This window comes from Clinocottus analis, unplaced genomic scaffold (assembly GCF_023055335.1).
Source record: "Clinocottus analis isolate CAN_PGR_092001 unplaced genomic scaffold, fCliAna1.0.p SCAF_12, whole genome shotgun sequence".
Classification (NCBI taxonomy): domain Eukaryota; kingdom Metazoa; phylum Chordata; class Actinopteri; order Perciformes; family Cottidae; genus Clinocottus; species Clinocottus analis.
In genome coordinates, this window is record NW_027175843.1 from 18,732,680 (window position 1) to 18,754,825 (window position 22,146).

The 22,146-nt window shown below is 41.6% G+C and overlaps 1 protein-coding gene across 1 annotated transcript in view; it reads left to right on the forward strand.

The window, feature by feature from the left end:
• The window catches only part of kcnh3 (potassium voltage-gated channel, subfamily H (eag-related), member 3), a 117,928-nt gene that overhangs the window by 84,779 nt on the left and 11,003 nt on the right, over positions 1-22,146 (forward strand). The window contains exons 4-10 of the mRNA XM_068572046.1: positions 471-610; positions 2,453-2,711; positions 5,754-5,911; positions 7,070-7,271; positions 11,881-12,294; positions 17,734-17,933; positions 18,744-18,993. Coding sequence (XP_068428147.1) covers positions 471-610; positions 2,453-2,711; positions 5,754-5,911; positions 7,070-7,271; positions 11,881-12,294; positions 17,734-17,933; positions 18,744-18,993 — 1,623 coding nt within the window. The remainder of the gene's footprint in view (positions 1-470; positions 611-2,452; positions 2,712-5,753; positions 5,912-7,069; positions 7,272-11,880; positions 12,295-17,733; positions 17,934-18,743; positions 18,994-22,146) is intronic.

The window sequence follows — 22,146 nt, forward strand, 5'->3', positions numbered from 1 at the left end:
AGGATGACATCCATGAGGTGTTGGAGACAATACTCGATCCATATCTGTAAATCCAGATCTGGATCTCGGCCCCAGTGTGGAATTTGACCTCGAGAGCGCTTTGTTTCATCGATAAAGTCAGACCGCGGGGTCGATATCGCGTCAAATATTCACACAAGCACGAGAGCAGCAGCGTGTACATCAGACGGAGGAGTTGAGATCTCGTCACGCTGGGACTTCCACTCCAACGCAAGTTAACAAAGAGAGACGACTTGGCCCACGTGAGACTGTATGGTGGCACAAGCCGACTTTGCACGCGGTCAGACGGGTGCAGGTGATGTTTTATCTGACTTATAAACGAAAACCGATGAAGCGCCGTCTCGAGCGAGAGAGTTGTAGTCGATACAGAGCTCGGGCTAAATTCTGCCCCACGCCCCGGGTGTTGTGGGTTTGCATCGCGGCTCAGCGTGTTTTCTCTTCTCCTCCCGCAGACGAGGAGACGGGCCTGAAGGTGCATCAGGTAACTCGCCCGCCGGGCTTCAACACCAACCGGCGCCGCAGCAGAGCGGTCCTCTATCACCTGTCGGGACACCTGCAGAAGCAAGACAAGAGCAAGCTGAAGCTCAACAACGTAAGTGTCGTCTGCGTCGCGAAAAGATGGACGGAAACATCTCCATCGCCCCTCCCTCGCCCCCCGGTGGCTGCTTGCGGTAGAGGTCATAAACCCCGCCCCTTTGCATGGGAGCGGATGGGCGATGAGCCAAGATGAAGACAGAATGAATGCACACGTTAAATAAATTCATCCCCAAAGATGACGGGGAGCGCAGGGCTTTGAAGACAGTTTTGCATAGTGGCCAAACGGTGGAATTACAACTTCCAGATCCATTTGGGCCCAAAAATCAGAGACTAACATTTGGGAAAGTGGCGTTCAATACAAATTTATTAGGTCCTAAAAATTTGTACATAGCACCAATAGTTGATTTATTTTCATTTGTTCAATGTGCACGAGGATGGACCGAGGGCTTGGAGGCGGGGCTTAAAGGGACCAATAGCGCGCTTCATCTATTGGCTCCAAAATGCGTGAGACTGCTTGGAGATCCGAGCTCATTTCATCTGAATTCTTGACTCGGAAGTCCAACTTTTTTTTGTTGTTATTCTCGCTTTCGAGAAGCGAGCGTCTTTCGTAGGAATGAATGGGGCTTTTTCTCGTTCTCTTTGGATGTTTTTCGGCTTCGCTTCCCTCCAGCGGAAGGAAGGAACACTTGTCGTCTCCTCTGATCGATGCCAAAAAAAAAGAAAAAGTTTAATCTGCTTCCTGGACTCGGCAACAGGTTCATTACAGTCACAACATGCCTGGTTGCCCTGAGATGGATCGCATGCCAAACCAGCAGCCGGCCTCTCAGGAAACTGTTATTTATTTTACTTTTGAGACTTTTGCACTGATGATCACATTCACAGTCTCAGAGGTAAAAACAAATATAGTACGAGCCAACTATTAAAAATCCCTGCAGGTTGTTCAACAACAAAGAATTCAGATGTTTCAAAGACTCTTTTATCCGGATGGAATACAAAGTTATTTACTTTTTGTTTTTCTTTTTGCAATAAAAAGAAGTTTGTTTAATTGTTTCCCAAGATGCAACCAAACTATACGCAGTGTAGTCTGTAGCTCTGCTGCGGCTCACACACCCTGACAGATGGCGTGAAGGGCATCTGGAGCGTGCTCACTTCTCGGTGACTTTGGGGTAAAAGAGCTGCTTTTTTCGCTGAGCTCAGCGGTAAAAACCATCATGCCGACCTGTGCAGTTTCCATCCTGCAAGCTTGACGCCCACTCACTGAGGGATTAGATATCTTTAAGTAGCGTTATTTTAGTTTTTTGTACTTGCTTAAACATGGACTTTAGCTGTTTATTGAATATTAATGATACAAGTATCTAATTTAACCTTTTAAACCGTTTTAATGTGCCGCTCGGTTGTGTTTCCTCCCTATTTTGTACTTTGCTGCATTAATGTAAGCTTTGTGTGAGGTGATTGTTGCAATAAGAGCCTTAATAAGGACACAAATTCATCAGAAAATGAGGTTAAAACAATATGATCCTTTTATAAAATACAGATAGTGAAAGCACTGAGTATGTGTGAGCGTAAAACTATGTTTTCTCCTTAATGTCTCTTTAAATTATGAAAAACATTTGCCACAGTGTCTGACATCATGACAAAGAAATGCTCTGTATTTTGTAATTAACGCCTGTAAAAAAAAAAAAAAGCGTTAAATGAAAAATAATGTCTTAAAAATGTTATACAAACTGTAATCCCACCCGAGGGGGTCATAATCCCTCTGTGCACAACACGAGCTTTCAGAGGTTGAGCGAATGTTTGCATGAGAGAAACAGAGTGGTGATAACCTCTCTCTCTCTCTCTCTCTCTCTCTCTCTCTCTCTCTCTCTCTCTCTCTCTCTCTCTCTCTCCCTGTCTGCAGAACATGTTCGGGGAGAAGCCTCCGATCCCGGAGTACAAGGTGGCAGCCATCCAGAAGTCGCGCTTCATCCTGCTCCACTACGGGACCTTCAAGGCCGGCTGGGATTGGTTGATCCTGCTGGCGACCTTCTACGTGGCCGTCACCGTGCCGTACAACGTGTGCTTCACGGTGGCGGCGGGACGGGACGAGGGCAGCGGCATCGCCCCGCGGAGCAAGCCCAGCGTCAGCGACATCCTGGTGGAGATCCTGTTCATTTTGGGTGAGAGAAGGCGAGAGGGTTGGCAAAGAGGCCTTTAAAGAAAGGAGACATAGAAATGAGGATTAGCATCAGCAAGGCCGAGGTCGAGAGCATTGACTGGGAAATGTCAACCAAATGTGGTAAAACAGGTGGGACAGAGAGAAGAAAGGAAAAATGTGTATAATATTCAAATGAGCGTTAATTCTTTAATAAAATTGCATTTTATTTTATCCTATTTTATTTTATTTTATTTCATTTTATTTATTTTTTTTATTTTATCTTTTTTAATTTAATTTTTTGTAATTTTATTATATCTTATTTTATTTTATCTTATTTTATCTAATTTTATTTCATTTTATCTTATTTTATCGTATTTTATTTTATTTCATTTTATTTTATTATATTTTATTTTATGTTATTGTATCTTATTTTATTTCAATTGATTTATTAATTTATTTAAATTGAATTTTCCTTTTTTAATGTTTTTTTTTGGGGGTGGTTTGGTCTGATTCACACTCCGGAGCAGAAAGTGACGGAAATGCACCAAATGTCTGGTTGCCAACCGTTAAACTTCAAGAAGAAGAAGAAGAAGAAGAAGAAGAAGAAGAAGAAGAAGAAGAAGAAGAAGAAGAAGAAGAAGAAGAAGAAGAAGAAGAAGAAGAAGAAGAAGAAGAAGAAGAAGAAGAAGAAGAAGAAGAAGAAGAAGAAGAAGAAGAAGAAGAAGAAGAAGAAGAAGAAGAAGAAGAAGAACTTAAGAGGCGTCGGCCACATCGTGTTGAAGCCAAATGAAGTTGTTTTTCACGCAGCCGTTCTCAAACTTTCTTTTGTCGCGCCTCACTTTGGAGGAAGGAAAATGTTCATCCCCAGAAAATTATAACAAAATAGTCAATGCTGGATTTTTATTGAATTAACTTTTCGTGACTCCCACATCCGTGCTTTTTCACATAATAGAATTAAGGAAATCACTTTCAAGTAAACCAGATGGCTGCATCAGACAAAAACACATAAAAAGTTCACTCACTTTGTTAGAACAACGCACATAAAGTTTAATCTGTGCAAAAAAATAGCACACAAAATCGCTTCTTGTCGCTGCAGTCAACCTCTTTTGCGCTGAATATCTTTTTAAGATGATAACAAAAGGATTATTTATCTATTTTTCTAAAAAAAAAACAAATGTTTGAGCCATTTTAAAAGCAAAGGACGCACAGCGCTGAGCTCCGGCGCTAACGCTTGTTTCCATGTAGCGCTTCCTTTACTCACACACAGCTAACGAGACATCATAATTGAGAAGATCGTCTATTTGTTCCTCGGATTCATCAGCCGCCCCCGAAAGAGAAGCCAGCGAAACCGCCGGTCTCTCCTCGCGGCTCATCAATCACGATGAAAGTTTAGTTGCAGTTTTTAATGACGCGTACGCGGCAGTGAAAGGGATGTGAGCCATTCACAACAGACCATTAAGTCTCATTGCCGACCCCATTTCCTAGAAAACAACAGGCCTGTGTGTGCGTCCCCGCCGCTGTCCATCTAACCGTGGGGAGAGTTGTGCGAGTGCTCTTCAAAGGACAATTTGCCCTAATGGAAGAAGAGTGAACACAAGTCCCGCACCGCAGAACTTTCCACGATGAAATTACACGAGCCGCCCCGCAGTTAAGGGATATCTAATATGCCGAGGCTGGAGAGGTGACGTCGTGCGTCCGGTTGTTTCTCTTCATGTGATGCTTTTTATGAATTAACTGGACTCCTGTTGGAAGAGCAGGTCAACACGAGAGCCGTGCCGGTGGGTTTGTCGTGTTTTAGCCCTTTTTTTTTTACGACAAATTGCATTACATTTTTATTTTTTTTCAATATTTTTTTATATTTGGAAATAGCGATAGACACACAACATAGAAAACATGCATTTCAACTGACGCTTCTATTGTTTTCTATCTTTTTTCTTGACATATACAAACACACAACGTACTCACTCCTCCCACTGCTACACCCAGGAAGATAAAATACATGAAAAATAAATAAAAAGAGGTCACCTCATTTCGCCGAGCCAGACGTCTACACACACACACACACCTAAACACACATATCTTGGGTACGTCTACACGTAGACACACACACACCTGCTTCACTCGACACAGCAAACAAACATAACCACAAACTACTTGATAACAGGTTCGGGCAGAAACTAGAGCGCCCAAATTATTGCCTATCCAACAGTCAGATTAATACAAAAAAACCAAAACAGTTAAATATATATATATTATTTTTAATTGGCCAGAATTAGCATTTCATACATGGGTTTACTGACCCGCCGTGTTAGCTTGAATTCTTGGAGATAACTTTGTTTTTCTTGCACGCCGTCCCCACTGAACCGAGAGTCAGAAACACGAGTGAAGTCTCGATTAATTGAAAGCGAAACTGCTGCATATTCACCGTGGAAGGTGTGAGAGGGCTGATTTCCCCTCCACAGCCTTTTAAATGCAACTCGTTTGACAGATTAAACATAAAAAGGGAAACAAAACCACACAGAAAATGATCATTTGAACAACAATTTCCTTGAACTCTTGGTCTTCTCTCCGAGAATTCAAGGAAATTGATGTTCAGATGATCACTTTGTTGGTGAAGCGGCCTTTGAATGTTAAACACGTTGCATTTCAAATGAAAAACCAGCCCTATTGAACAATCAGTGAAGCGAGAGATTATCTTCAAAACGTTGCAGCTGACTCATAAATCAGATGCCAGTGTCTTTAAACGCACTACAATCTCTATATTTATTTTTACACCCTCCCAGCTTGTCAGTCAACATTCAAACCCCGCCAAAGTAAAAGCGACACGGTGTTTACGAATAGATCACAGGACGTCTCCAACCTCCTTCTTCTAAACATATTCTCTTTCTCCTTGACGGAAGTGCAGCTCGACACCAGAAGACGAGGTCGCGCTGAACCTCTCGTGACGATCTCTTTCAAGCACGCGTCGTAACGAGCGACGCTGATGCCGCTCGTGACTCGCCGAGTGAAACCATCTGTCCGTCCTCCGCCGTCACGCTTCAGCCTCTCTTGTCGTCCTCCGCAGACATTCTGCTGAACTTCAGAACCACTTTCGTGAGCACGTCGGGTCAGGTCGTGTACGACGCCCGCTCCATCTGCGTCCACTACGTCACCACCTGGCTGTTCGTGGACCTCATCGCCGCCCTGCCCTTCGACCTGCTGTATGCCTTCAACATCAGCGTGGTGAGTCCTTTCCCCCCCCCCAGCGGGAAATGTTTTAATGACCCATTTTAAGTCCCAGCATGCCCCATTCAGACAATCTTTTGGCTTAAAATACGCAATTTTTCCATTTTTGAACCGAACGACACAGTTTTTTTGACTGAAACTCCTTCCTAAAAGGCCAAGACTTTGTTTTATTGTGATTTTTGTTGCAGATTCTGATCCTTTAGGTCCTAATCTTTCCAAAAAGGTGTCTTATTGACCGCTCCAGGAGGCATTTTTAGGGAATCAGGCTCACATCATGCTGGGTGTTCATAGTTATGATCAAAATATGTTTTAAAAGTGATTTTTTTGCAGATATACATTTTTTTCCCAAGACTTTGCTGAACAAATACATACAATAACACAAGTATTGGAATTAATTTGGGGTTCCTACGACAACTTAAACACAGGGGAAAGGAACAAAATCGGTTCCACAGTTTTCAACGTGTTAAAACATAACTCATGGACGAGAAATGTGTTTATTCGACCCGAGTTTCATGAGTGTCATTGTCAACTTCCTAATTTCAAGGAACTATTTGTTATGAAACCAGGTGTGTTACATTATACGTAGTCCTTATGATATAACATGTAAGGTGTCCAAACTATTTCCTCCAACAGCCTTTTGTTTTCGTTATTTTTTGTTTTTTTGTTTGAGAGAAAAACACTTTAATGTGGACACACACTCTGTCTCCCGCCTTCATTATCCACGCTGACACACCCATGGCGGCGAGCCAAATGAATGCACAATGCCGTTGGCTTCCTAGTGAATTTATTAGATCAACATTTCCTCAGAAGTGATGATCATCAGACGAACAAATGGAACCGAGCCAATCTGGTGTCAGTGCACACAACAACAGCTCTCATTCGTTTCTGTTTCCACGCTCAGAATCCTAAAGAGAGAAAGAAAGATTCAAACTGTGGGCCGGGTTACTTCACACGCATGCAAACATTGGTTTAACATTTGGAGGAGGAGGAAAGTGTTAACAACACACTATGAAAGGAATGAAATGCTCAATAATTTACATCAAAATGACGGCTTTTTGCAGAACGGGGCCTTTTTATATGGATAAGAAACACTGGAGACTGTGTGTGTGTGTGTGTGTGTGTGGGTGTGATGTGGTCTCTCTCCTGCCTGCGCAGTACTTCGGGGTCCACCTGTTGAAGACGGTCCGGCTGCTGCGGCTGCTGCGGCTGCTGCAGAAGCTGGAGCGATACTCGCAGTACAGCGCCGTGGTCCTCACGCTGCTGATGTCCATGTTCGCCCTGCTGGCCCACTGGATGGCCTGCGTCTGGTACTTCATCGGCCGCAAGGAGATCGAAAGCCCCGGCTCCTGGGATATAGGTCAGTACACGCGCTCACTTTCAGCCACGCACACGAGGAAGCGCATCAAACTCAAGAGGTGTGCTTAACTGTGGCCGTGAGGTACGTTTACTCTACTGGTGGTGTTGTGTTAATTATGATGGATGCATCATAAAAACACACAGACTCGAGGCTGTCACCTCTGTGTATTGCATATTCTGTGCTGCGCTGTGATCATTTGAATATTTCTGCACAAAAAAAACTACACGTTCTATCTTTTTTAATCAGATATATTTAACGTGTTTTAACGCTTGATTAAAACTTGGGAGTCAGAGGTCAAATGTTACCTCACAAAACAAGATGTCATATTTCAATATTTCCTACAATGACTGATATTATAAAATGATCAAGTGATGCGAGGCAGTGGGCCGAGATTTATGTTTCTTGATTTTTTTCAAATGTATTTCATTTCCTTTTCTGTCTCAAGCACCAATTCACCAAACCAATATCCTGAATATGAAAACTTACACCAGCCTACTTCTAAACTAAGCGACTGTAATGTCCACTTGTTGTCGCGGCCAAATTAAAATGTTCCTACTTGGCGTTTGCAGTGAGCCGTGCACGCCGCAGCTCTATGTGTAGTGTCTGTGGGAGCATCCATTTTCCCTGGTTGGAGATCTTTTCCTGTGTTTAATTCTCACTGTGCTCGTACAGTAAATATCCTCCCGGAGCCTGGAAACCAGAATTTAATTTTGGGCAAATTGAGCAAATCTAAGATTGGATGCTCCATCACTCTCGTCAATTACACCGTGAGCTCCGTCCCCGGGAAAAAAAAAACAATTTGGAGTGTTCCCGAATGCAGATTAAATGAGATCGTATCTTATTGCAGCTCCTCGCTGCGCTTCCAGTGTGGATTCCTGCATGAGGGAAAGTCTCGCCGAGTTCAACTTAAACCGTGTTTTGCACGCTCGCCTCCCTCAAAGACAGATCGAGGACGACACTTCAAACTCCTCAGCAGAACAGAACGATGTCAGTAATTTAGCCGGCTCTCCTCCCAGCTCCCCTCGAGTGTCTGGAGTTTTCAGCACAGCCGATGCTTTCGATAAGCTTACTTGATATTCCTCCGAGCGTCTCTCGCCGGAGGATCTCTCAAATCCTTCAGGTGACGTGACGCTCTGGCTTACAATCTGATAAACCTGTGGACACAGATGGGCAGAAGGGAGGAGGAGGGGGAGAGGGGGAGGCAGAGATCAACACAAAGCATCAACATGCTGTCGAGTCAAACAGTGCGCCCAACAATGAGCATGTTTTCCAAAGCTGTGGACGCGACCCAGGAGGACGTAACGACATGTTTACTTCGCTGCCGGTTCCCGACTCGTTTTCTCTCTCTTCGTCCCAATTCTCCCTCCATCGCTCCCTCGCATTGATCCGCACCAAGCGCGACCTATCATTATCCTTTCAGCGAAACCACATAATGACAGAAGCGCAGCAGTCAATGCGTGTCAGCGTCGCCTCGATTTACTATCCGGGGGACAGCGAAGACCGGTCTGACCTTTCCGTGACACTAACTGAGATTCACAATAACCACAAAAAAAAAAGGTCCGCTATCGGCATTGGACATCGGTTTAACGGCTCAATTGGCTCGGCACTCGGTAGAGGGACAGCTTTGTCTGCAGGGCTGTTTCGGGTAATCGAGGACGGACGGCCGTCCTCACCGTCACGCTGGACGCGATCTCCTGAGCCCGACGCGGAGAGTAAAGATAAAGACATGCACGCAAAGAGGACGCGGCGCGTGTCGTCATGCACAGCGGGAGGTTTTCTGAAGAGAGCTTTGGATTTACTTTCGGTCTTGCAGGATTTTAAGAGCCAGAAAATCAAAATTTAGAAGAACTTCTTGTCGGCCTTGGAGGAGAAAGCATGGCGCAGACCAGCGCTGGCTGTCAGTCAAGGACAAACAAACCCAAATACTCAGTACTCGTCTTAAATACTTTATATCTTCATTGCAAAAAAAACACACATTCATAAAAAAAAAAGAAGAAACTACATCGAGCACCCTTTAGACTGAAACTGAATCTATCCACAAACCCCATGGTTGGGGTTTGTGGATACACAACATATACGACACAGCTTAACTGTGTTGTATATGTTGTGCTCAGGAAGTTTTACCATTAGTCTCTTTAGTTGAGCTTTTATTTTGGCGTTTGGCTTATAAATGAGAAGCTAATATGGTATAACATTAGCTTCCTCCATGCTGGAATCTCTGTTTCCTTAATGAAAGTGAAAAATGGTGTCAAAGTCCGTCAAAAGCGAAGCGTATTGGTACTTATCTTTACATGTTTGGTACCAGTGACTCACTTCCTGGATCAGGAAGAAGCTACGTCATGTCAGGCCAGTAAAATCCCGCCAGACTTCCCCGTGGCTGCAGCTCTCGTAGCTGTTATAAAACACTTTGTACCTGAGTTTTACTTTGCACAGGTGTGAGTTTTCGCTGCCACCTGCCACTTTTGAGCAGATGGAAATCCCCGCTGAACAGTTTCATGGCAGTGACTTGAGTGTGGTACAATATCGCTGCGACAGGAGCTCAGGACCACGGACAGCTCGCAGGAGGCGAGACATCAGGACCCCGGACAGAGGCAGAGAAACGCTGTCAACGGTTTCCACCAAAATATGAATAAAGAGAAAAGTTCCCAGGGAACACTTGACCATTTCAAGTGCTTGTCTCCTTGAACGGACTCCTCTCTTGAACAGTTTCTACAAATTCAGAGGGATTTAGAGGCAGAGACAGAGGACTGTTGTGTTGGACTGCGTTAGTTGTCGCTTGCTTTTATGTATTTATGTTTTGCTCTGAATCTTCTGATGGCAGAGAGAAAGTATATCTTGAGTCTTGAGCACTTTAATGAAAGAAAAAAAGGCCCATTGAGCTTTAACTAATCTGGATTTGATCATTTCTTAACGGTGAGCAGCAGGAATCTCATAAAAGTTCAGCTTGTGTTTCGTGCCCTTTTTTTATAAAGTGTTTTATTTACCTCCACATGCAATCCATCAGACGGCTTCAATAAATGTTTATGCAAAGTCAAATCTTAAAAAAAAATACCTTCAATTCCTTTCCATAACATTAATGCCCTTCACGTTCTCCGAATGCGTTGACAAGATCAAATAAACTCTTTTTTTCTTTGTTTTTGGATATGCATATATATATATATTTATATATTCTGATCTCCAGGTACGGACATGCCTGATTGCAATATATAACGGCTTAGCGGGTCCACATTTCCTCAGGAAGGTGGAGGTTAAGTTGTGTGCTAATGACAAAGTAATTAGGAAACTACTCAGGTGCTAAATCCTCTAATGTTGTTGGTTTAGCTGCTTCACCAGGACTCTGCTCGCTGCTCGATTGTCACTTCTGCTTATTTATGCTGGCAGGCTGCTCTCACTGTCTGAGAACTCTCTCTCTCACACACACACACACACACACACACACACACACACACACACACACACACACACACACACACAAGGTCAAAGCTTCCAGCCTGTAGAAGTGTGTGATGCCGGAGATCAATGAATGGATGCATCCATATTGTATTATTCATATTCCCTCACTGTCTTTCTGATTCTGCTGTCAGCGGCTCAGATGGGTTTCACACACACAAACACAACTGTTTTTCAATAATTCATCATTCCTGTGTTTACTTTCTGCCTTCGTTATTCCTGACTCGGCCGTCTTCTTTTCTTCCTCATTTCCTCTGAAGCTGAATTGTTACGTTGATATTTGTTTTAAAATATATTTTCCTTGAATCCCCTCTTGCGTTGCACACTGGGGTCAAGTGATGGGGTGCTCCTCTTGTTCACAAAAGAAACAAAAAAACGGTGTAATATTTGTACAGGATATGCTTTCAATGGCTGTACATGTTCCAGGTAACTTAATGTCCGCGTTCTTTAAATTCAATATAGAGCAGAACCAGACCCGGACCTACAGAGGTGGAACACGCTTACATCCTTTTATTAAGTAAACACAGCAATACAACAAGATAAAAAACACAGTTACGGTCGAGTAAAAGTGCATCCATTACCTGCAAAATGGATAAAAGTACTCATTATGCAGAAAAGGTCCTAATCTAACGTGCATGAGATAATATTATTCTCTTGTTTGACACATTACAGCATTATTAATTGGCACCTCATGTAAATCTTTATCTCGCTTCATCATGAGCAGCCACAAAAACGCCTTTGTGGTAATGCTGGGCCTTTAATCTCTAATTATGCGTCATATTTCACAGGTTTATTGCATGTTCTAAATGTTACATAGCTCTAGCTGTTGAATAAATTAGGTGGCGTAAAATGTACAATATTTCTCCCCTGAGATGTAATGAAGTAAGAGAATATAGTCCCAGGATTGTGAGTGCTTTAAAATGGTACTTAAGAACAGTACTTAAGTAAATTATACTCAGAGGTGGACGGTTTGGGATATAAAGGAGCTTTTAACAGGAATAGTGTGCAGTCAGAGATGAAGAAGGTCTAGTTGTGTGCTTGTCATAGTATCTAATGAGTTCCCTTTGTCACAGGTAACTGGATAAGATCCGTCAGTGCTGAATTGCTGCACCTTTTTTTGAGTAAAATAAAGTGCATTCCTTTAATTTCTCTGTCCCAGGTTGGCTCCACGAGCTGGCCAAGCGTCTGGGGACGCCTTACTTCCTGCCCGCCCTGACGGCGCCGGCGCCCGCCTCGGTCAGCAGCTTCCCGGCCAACGGCAGCCAGTGGAACGTGTCGGGGTCGGAGGTCGGAGGGCAGGGCTCCTGGAACTCCAGCCAATATTACGGGAACGCGTCCGGGGGCGAGGTGGTTGCGGTTGCGGCGGCGGCGGCGGCAGCGGGGGCGGGCGGCGGCGGCGGGGCCGGCGGTGCCGGGAGTTTCGGGGTGCTGGGCGGCGGCCCGTCGATGCGGAGCAGCTACGTGACGTCGCTCTACTTCGCCCTGAGCAGCCTCACCAGCGTGGGGTTTGGAAATGTGTCGGCCAACACGGACTCAGAGAAGATCTTCTCCATCTGCACCATGCTCATAGGAGGTGAGGAACTCGGCTGTTATGTTCGGATCATTCATTCATGTGTCAGGTTGAACCACTTAAACGTCGCTTCACTGGCATTGGGAGACAAAATGAGACAAATAGATCCATAAATATAATATAAATTTACTTATTTATGTGTTTCTTTATTTGTAAAATACAGAAACTTACACAAGCAACTTTGCAAAAGATCCTCACGCGCAAACCAGCAGCAAGAAATGGATCAAAGGTTGAACAGGAATTTAAATACCAGCGTATAACGTTCAAGGATTCAAGGCTCATTTCACGTCAACACAGGGACGCACCAGGCCGTTGTCGCTCATTTGCAACACAAGAAAAACATGACAAAACAGAAACAGTAGGAGATTCCTGTCGTGCATTTCTTATGTTGTTATTTGCATCATCGGGAAATGTAAACAGCAGCAACAAAAACGATTCTCCGGGGAGATAAGACGGCTGTCGTCTTCACATTAAACATTCAACGTACGGCAAACGTCGTCCATCAACTTTGACTAGGTTTGAGCGCCGAGCACCATCGATGTAATGCATTATATAATAAACATATTATATAATACACACACAGTTACAGGGTTATGTCTTTCCCTTCTACAACAGCAGTTATAGTCCCCCAAAAAAAATTCTGTATCTCTTTCCAGAGGTTTTTGTCTTTTAACCTTTTAACATTTGAGCGATTAATGTATAAAACTGTAAATCATAGCTTGTTTTATGAAAAAAAGGCCAAAAACTGCTGTATTTGGATGTATTGAACACCATAAGTAATGTACAGGTGAAATATGTATATATTGTTTGGTACATGAGAAAAGGTAAATGTCACAATGCAAGTGTTGAAGTCCTCTCTGTTCACATGTTGAATGTTCACATGTTGAATGTTCACATATTGAATGTTCACATATTGAATGTTCACATGTTGAATGTTCACATATTGAATGTTCACATGTTGTGTTATGGTTTGGGTTAGAGTTGGACTTTAAAGTGATTTTTTTCTAGGCGGACCTGAAACCTTTTCAATTCTTTCTCTGTGTCATTTTCATTTACTCTTAACCAGCAACATAAAGACTGATATTTACACATCTGAACACAATCTCACATACGTAGCCTTTTATTATAACACAAAAAATTATTAAAATAGCCCTAGTGGTTGCAGAGATACACCCTTTTTAGTTTTGGGTATGCCATTTTCGAAGGAAAGGGCCTAAAAATGAATATTCTTTTGGGTCTTTGAAGGCACCTCTCATCAGGAATATCCCTGATGCTCAGTAGACGTGTGCCAACGACGTCTGGGTGCTTTTCCTCAGAGCTCTCCCGTCCCGGGACGTGCACATCCCATCATCCCGCTTTGTAATGACCCCAGTGGGAATGCTCCTCTGTGAAGTTAACAAGTACACTGTCAGCGGTCCCACATCCGTCTTATTTGAGTGAGTATCGGCCCGGTGTCGGTGCATCCCCGCTCTGAGCGCGCCTCACTTCTCCTCTCAATCTTAAGTACTCACTCAGCTCATTATCCGGCACCAGCGAGACATCGACACACACTCCAGTATGCAAAAGCATCCATCCAGCGTCTCATTAGCTCCTTGTTTCTTGATTGAGGGGTTTCATTACGCGTTCGGCTGTGTGCTTGTTTGTTTGTTACCGGGATGTGTCGAAATCAATCTGACCGCACAAAGGATTGTCCATTGCTTTTACTCAACATTATATATTAATAAAACAAAGAGCATTCGGCAGCTTTGGTTTATGGAAAATGGTGCTTTTCAAAAAATATAAACGGATGATTATATTTTCTAGAATATGACGTGATACCGGCAAATATCCAGCCGGTAATATCAACACCTTCAGACACACAGACTCTAAATCTTGACATGGAATCAAATACTTTAATTTTGTCACAGAGCTTAAAGATCACAAGATTGATAAGATAAGAGATAATATAAGATAATCCTTTATTAGTCCCTCAGTGGGGAAATTACAGGATTACAGCAGCACTGCTCACAAGTAATAAGTAATAAGATAAAAGAAACAAGCGATATAAATAAACAGTAGAACGGTAATGAACAGATTAAAGATTTAAGAAAAAAATAAGCAGTAAAAAAAGAAAAAATATTAAATTTACAGATCGAACAAAATAAAATATACAGATGGAATAAAATATACAGATGGAATAAAAAATGTTACAGATGGAATAAATAATTTGTATGAAGTACTTAAATATACTTAAAGTGCATGAATTTATTGGATTGGAGGTGAAAAAGGCATTTAACATAATGCTATGTATGCTACTCAAAAAACATTGAATTATTTATTTATATTTGATGATTTAAAGAGAACTCTGGAGCTCCAATCATTGAAGATATAATAAATATATATTATAAATGCATTGTTTTCCTATCTTTAAACACTCACAGTAGCAAAACATACAACTGCAGAGAACATTAATAACTTTTAAAATGACTCAGATCTCTTTGAGGCTGCTTTGAGTTTGATCTCTGATGTGATTAACTAGACTAGATTGAACGTTCCCACAGCGATGCTGCAGCCGAATAAAGTAGATATTTTTTCGCTGAGCCATTTAAGCGACACCCTGAAATGTCTTTAAACACCGAAAAGTAGTTCCTTAAATACATCGACAGTCTATTTACTGACCTGAAGTTCAACATGTGTCTGTGGATGTTTTTAAAACTTTTGGCTTATTTTTAATAAGCTAAAATAATACGCTGCAGTACTAATGAGTCGGGTAGACACCATATCTGGTACATTATATATTCGTCGGGTTCGGCACATTCTGATGTTTTTCTTCTGCTGATCCATAATGACGAGAGCTGAATGTCCTGGAAGAAAGCTATAAAAGAAGAAATGAGAAATAAATGGAAAGGTTACTTGGTGAGAGAAATGCCAAGATTTATGGTCGGAGGACACAGTGATGTGTGAGGATGTCTCAGGCCCCGCTGCACACTGAATGGGCTGTAAACGTAAACACACACACACATACACACAAACAGCTGTGTTTTCATAACTTTTGGGACTTCTACTAACCCTTAACCTAAAGCCAAAGCTAACCTTAAACCAAGTCTTCACTCTAAAATATAAGGATTTACATGATGTGTTATTTGTCCCCACTGTGTCCCCAGAAGGAAAGTGGTCCCCACAAGGAGGGTAAAACACGCCTACACACACAGACACACACACACACACACACACACACACACACACACACACACACACACACTTTTACGATTATACTTTGAGGACATGTCGATAACTTACAGTCATTCTTTGGTGGCTTAAACTTTAATCATAACTTCCTGCATGCAGTTATTTGAACTCACTTTGACAGTGTGTGTGACATGGCACACACACACACACACACACACACACACACACAAACACACACAGCGTTTAGGTAACAAATCACCTTGATATATGTGTGTGCTCGGCATTTACTGGATGATAGAATAATAAAATCTGCTATTTCGCTATGAAATGTGCTAATTAAAATGTGTGCCGTAGCCTATTTAAATAAGTTAGTGTTGCAAAGCTAATATTAGGGGAGCAGGAATTCATAATATCTTATTAAGTTTCACATACACTGTCTTAGGAGAGCATCAGGTATGTATTAAAGCCACAGTTGCAAACAAATGTGCCATTCCCTGCTGCTAAAAGCTGCTGTTTTATTTTAAATTAAACTATATATTTTGACCAATTTCTGGAAGAGTGGAGCAGGAGGACTTTTAAAGGAAACCAAAGGTCCTAACGTGTTTTCTTAACTACTTTCCCTCCACCTCGATGGGAAACGGGAAGGATAATTCTTATTAGAAGATCACCGCTGTGCTAAATGAATCCCACTGGACTCACTCGCTGCTGTTGTTGTTGTTTTCTTCTCGCAACTGTATTCATAACACAGATAAATTGAGCACAGTTGCAAACTCAGTGCTTTAAAAATTAAAGCAAGGCTTCCAGTCCAGAACAGAAACTGCCTAAGAAGGATGTTTTCTATGTCACTGCCGGCTGAACGCGGCGTCGCTTTAAATGTCGCTGCTGCAAAGGAAGTGTCCTTTTGTTAAGGGATGGCCTGAACATCCAAGCACCTTTTCCTCGCCTTTTGTTCTTGGAAAACCCCAAAAAACAAGTCAGTGCAGTCAACAAAAAGTAAAGAAAGAACAGGAGAACTCGGTTGTTGGTTGTTGGTCTTTTTATGGGATGTGTTGACAGAAAGAAAAACATAAAGCTGTTCTTGTCCTTTAATCACATTTGTGCTTTATTTGTGTGTGTTTTTTTGTCGCATCCACAGAGATGTGAGTATGTGTCCTCTATCAAAGCAACTAAAAACAGGGTTCATACACATTTTGACCAGTGGCTTTTATATTATCACTTTACACTGCCTCATTATACAAAGAGCTGAGACCAAATTTACATGACTTTTAACCAAATTTCCATGATTTTTAACCAAATTTACATTACTTTTGATGAATTTTCCATGACTTCTAACCAAATTTACATGACTTTTAACCAAATGTACATGACTTTTGCTCAAATTTACATGACTTTTAACCAAATCTCCATGACTTTTAACCACATTTACATGACTTTAAACAAATGTCCATGACTTAAAACCAAATGTCCATGAGCAAACATTGTGTGAAATTTGTGTGTAAACAGTAAAAAGTGATAAAATGTAGGATTCAAACTCACAATGAGGATTCAAAGCATACAGTATACCACGACTCTTCCAGGTTTTCCACGACTGTAAGAACCCTGTAAACCACACAGAGAGAGAACGAGTAAAGAGAGGAGACCATGGCTTCATTGACCTCTCTGAGGGGTCTGTTCTGTGTGCCCTTAAGCTCCAACCGAAAGATATTCATATGTCTTAACTCGGCTTAATGAGAGGCGGGTCACTCCACCTGAAGGTGATGTCATTAGCCCGGGTGTCACTGGACTGTGTGAGTGTTTTTAGCATCTTTTCTACTTCTAAGAATTACATGTCAGGAGAGAAACCGCTCTGCAGTTCAGCCCCAAAGGTAAATTATCAGATACCTGCTGTGTTTATAAGAAAATACACAACAAACGTTTCTCACACTGGGTTCAGAGCTGTTTGGGGTTTTAGAACAATAATTGAGACGTTTTCATGGTGTTTTTATCAGTAGAAATAACAGATTTAACATTCAGAGGGACTCTTTTGCTTTCACTGGTGTGCTATTATAATAATCCACTTGTGGCAGTGCTGTACGGTGGTTTAAAACGGCTAAGTCCTTTAGAGCCGCGCGCTCTTTAACTTCTTCTGGGGCTTTACGAAGACGTCCGAAACAAAGCTTCCTGCCGTGCAGAAGCTTCATGGGATTTTCCCCCCTGAGCCCTCCCCCCCTCCCTCTCGAGATAACAGCCAATCAAACAAGTCTGTAATTAAATGTGTATCGCGCTCTCCTCCAGCGCTGATGCACGCGGTGGTGTTCGGTAACGTGACGGCCATCATCCAGAGGATGTACTCGCGCCGCTCGCTCTACCACACCCGCACCAAGGACCTGAAGGACTTCATCCGGGTCCACCGGCTGCCCAAGGCCTTGGAGCAGCGCATGCTGGAGTGTTTCCAGACCACCTGGTCGGTCAACAACGGCATCGACGTCAACGAGGTGAGGAGAGATGTGAGGGTGTGAATATCGTAGCTCTCACTGTTTTCAGCTGTCGGCATGTTTAACATTCAGTACTTCAAGAACATGAAGGGTTCATTGTTTATCCTGAGTAACCAGGACATTAATATCAAAAGTGGGAATGTGTCTCATTTTGAGCGAACTGGCCCTTTTTTTGATCACTTTCCGAATAAACGTGTATATGCATATAGACTGCATATGTATGAACGTTAATACATTAATATCAAAACTGGGATAATATGTAAGAAAATAATAAGTAAATGATACTTTGCACCAACCCAAAAAAAATCTGTATTTTTTTTACAGCTAAATGTATAACTTTTTCTCAAATTGCATTTTTTTAATTTGATCTAAACCTAAAATTAAATACAAAAATTATAGATATAAAATATTTAATTTATACAAAAAATATATATATATATATTTTTTTTTAAATAAGAATTATTATTATTTATAAACATTTAAAAAATAAAAATAAAAACAGAAAATTAAAAATATTTTTTATTTAAAAATGTAAAATTAAAAAAGAATTTAAATATTTTAAAAAAAAAACATTTTTACAAAAAATCTCAAAATGCTGCACATCTGTTAAAGTGACAAATCAAAGTTGACTAGATTCTGGGTCAATAAATGTGGTAAACACACATCTCTCTCTCTCTTGCTTCCTCTGCCGGTGGCTGAAGTCTCGGTCGTAACGAGGAGCATTCACGCTTTTCTTCTCTAACAGTTTCTGCGTGGACTAAATAAGTCTCACAGCCCCCGTTGTTGAGTGTGAACCTCTTGCTCTTGCAGCTGCTGAAGGACTTCCCGGACGAGCTGCGGGCCGACATCGCCATGCACCTGAACAAGGAGCTGCTGCAGCTGCCCCTGTTCGAGTCGGCCAGCCGGGGCTGCCTGCGCTCGCTCTCGCTCATCATCAAGACCTCCTTCTGCGCGCCGGGCGAGTTCCTCATCCGGCAGGGAGACGCCCTGCAGGCCATCTACTTCGTCTGCTCGGGCTCCATGGAGGTCCTGAAGGACAACACTGTGCTGGCCATACTGGGTAAGGATGAGAGAGAGAACAGCCATGCGGAGCCACAAAAGGTGGATATATAGAAGTGTTTCGTAGATGTTTTGCTTCTTTTTTCTATTTCTTTCCCTCTATGTATATCTATTTATTACATAGGGACTGGGGGAGGATCCTTCTGAAGAGAAATGTTAAATAACTCCAACAACGTCGCTTCTGTCTCGCCTTTAATGTTTGAGATATGTTCCCCATTTGTTTCCCCAATTTACCACAATCCTTTTCTACCTAGTTAATGAAGAGACCGGAACAAAAAGAAACTGATAACGACAGGACTGTGGCTGATTGACATGAGATGAATCTGTGGTGCAGAATTGGATGAAAACGACAGAGTAGCGGTCGCTTTGGTAGACAATTACCTGAGACTCAATGAGAGGACGTGAGATGGCGATAATACGTCTTTTAATATCAAATACTGTTAATGAAGTACGGACTAAGAGATCGCCTCTCAGTTCAGTGATTTAATTATTGAAATCCTTCCACAGGGATGGGTTTAGTTTCATCCAATCAGACCTGAAGAGCATCTTGATTGTGATTTTAGTGTAAATTAGGTTGATGAGGGAGACGAGGGGAAGAAGGAGGAAGGACAGATGACAGCGTACGGGCGTATATCAGATATAGGAAAAGGGAGGGCACGGCTGAGGGAGGGCTGATAAAGAGCTGTTGTTTGTGCTCCGCTGCTTTAAAGAGTTATCACCAGACTCGACACACACACACACACACACACACACACACACACACACACAAACACACACACACACAGTCAAGGCTTCCCCGCAGTGTTGAGCCTGTGAGCTATACACACACTGTAATCCTCCAATCCAGCGTAAATAGAGATGCAGGAAGCTATCAGACCTCACATATGGCAGAGTATAGATGTTGAATGAATGAATGACTGAGGCGCTGTTCTGTCTTATGATCTTATGAATGCATGAAAACCAGATGAGGCTGAAGCACATCGGATCCTCCGGCTTCATTTACATTCTGCACAACCCCAACGCTGCCATAGTTTTTATAGTTATATATGTGGCACATATACTGTATATATATATATAGAGAGAGAGATAATTACACGTTCAATAAAGGTTAGTTTTGCTCTTCAAATTCACTGCTAAACTAAAGCAGTTGAGGTGAAAAAAAACATAAAAAAGCAAACTTCAGCCGAGTAAATTTGGAGGAAAACGGATGCAGAAGGACCACTTTTTGGAAAATGTCGGATAAAACTGAGTTACAGTAAATAAACCTTGTGACTGTTAAAGTCACAGCAACACATTTAAATACTTTAAATTAATTAACTTACACGCAACCGATAAACTTCCAATCCTCGGAAGTCATAGAAACATCTTTAAAATATATATTAAAACTCCCAAAAAGCTATTTTTATCTATCTATCTATCTATCTATCTATCTATCTATCTATATATATATATATATATATATATATATATATATATATATATATATATATATATATATATATATATAATACATACACAAATATATGTATGTGGAAACACTGTATATGTATGAAAGTGGACTGACATTTTGCTTGTGATGCTCACAGCATCCATTTTTTCCCTTCATAATAACTCCACTCCAACGTCACGGGTCGGCAACCTTTTTGACATGTAAGTGCCATTAATAAATGTTCTTGTTAATCGGTGTAACAACATAAAGGTTAACATTCAATTTAATGATTGCACCATTCAAATTGAATGGTGCAATCACCGGATCTGTCATTTCATATTCCGTCCACATAGGCAGCGCATATAGCCATGTTTTTATAAAGGACATTGTAATTATACGTGGTAGCGCCATACAGGGAGGCTGCCATCCTCAGGAAAACATCCGCTCCTGAGGTGAAATCATTAACTTCGGAAATCGGAAAACAATCAGACGACTCGGATGTAACACAACTGTCAGAGGCTGTGAATGAGGTTTGTTTGTCTGCAGCTGAGCAACAACAATACAAAATATACACTCTTGAATATTTATGGCTAGTGTGCAACTGATTGCTGGTTGCAGGGAGCACGGCAGTTACTCAATTCATCGTCGGTGAACATGAATGTATACATAATGGGAATTTTGATTAAAAAATATCTTGTTTGCAGCACTGAAGAAAATGATACTTTGCACCAACTTAAAAAAAATGCTGTAATTTTTACGAGCTAAATGTATTACTTTTCCTCAAATTGAATTTTTTATTTGATGTAAACCTGAAATTAAATACACAAATTATATATATATACATATATATATAAAGAAATAATAATATATAAAAAATGGATTTTTTTTTATTTTTATTTTTATTTTTTATTATTATTTTAAAAATTAAACCATTTTTTAAAAAATGAAGATTTTCTATTTATTTAAAAAAAATATTAATTAAAAAAACCAATAAAAATGTTTAAAAGAAAGACAAATAAAAAAATGCTGAATATCTGTTAAAGGAATCTCAAGAGTCCTCCTCTCTTAGCGGCTCTGGTGACACCAGAAAAAAAGTGAATCAACAAAAACATTCATCAGTGAAAGTCAGAGACGACTGCCGCTGAAAGAAATCCCTCAAATTGAAATTTGAGACACAACGTTGTACCTGTGACAACAACTTTGAATCATTTCTGTCGTTGGCTGTTGTCTCGCAGGCTGAAATCTAATTTCCCCTGGATGTGCATCAAAGCCCTCGCAGCACTAATCCAGCTAACGGGGCGAGCCTTCCTCAGGTGTGTGCGTGTGTGTGTGTGTGTGTGTGCGTGTGCAAGTGTGTGTGTGTGTGTGCGTGTGTATGTGTGTGTGTGAATGCGTAACGGACAGACTGATAGACGGAGAGATGAGGGAGAAAAGGATGAGGGTTTTTTTGTGCGTTTTTTTGTGCGTTTCTCTGCGCAGGGACGACAGAAGCATACGTCTTAAAAGACAGTTTCTCAAAGGTCAAGATGGATTGAATTAATGGTCCGTACCTGTGCGTCCGCGTGTGTGAGATGAAGTGGATTTATCTTCAAAAGCCAAGCCCACGGCCCATATTTGATCTTGATCATGACACACACACACACACACACACACACACATCAATAGCCGAATGCGGTGCTGTGCCGGTATTAATAATGAATAGATCATTACATTATTAAAGCACCT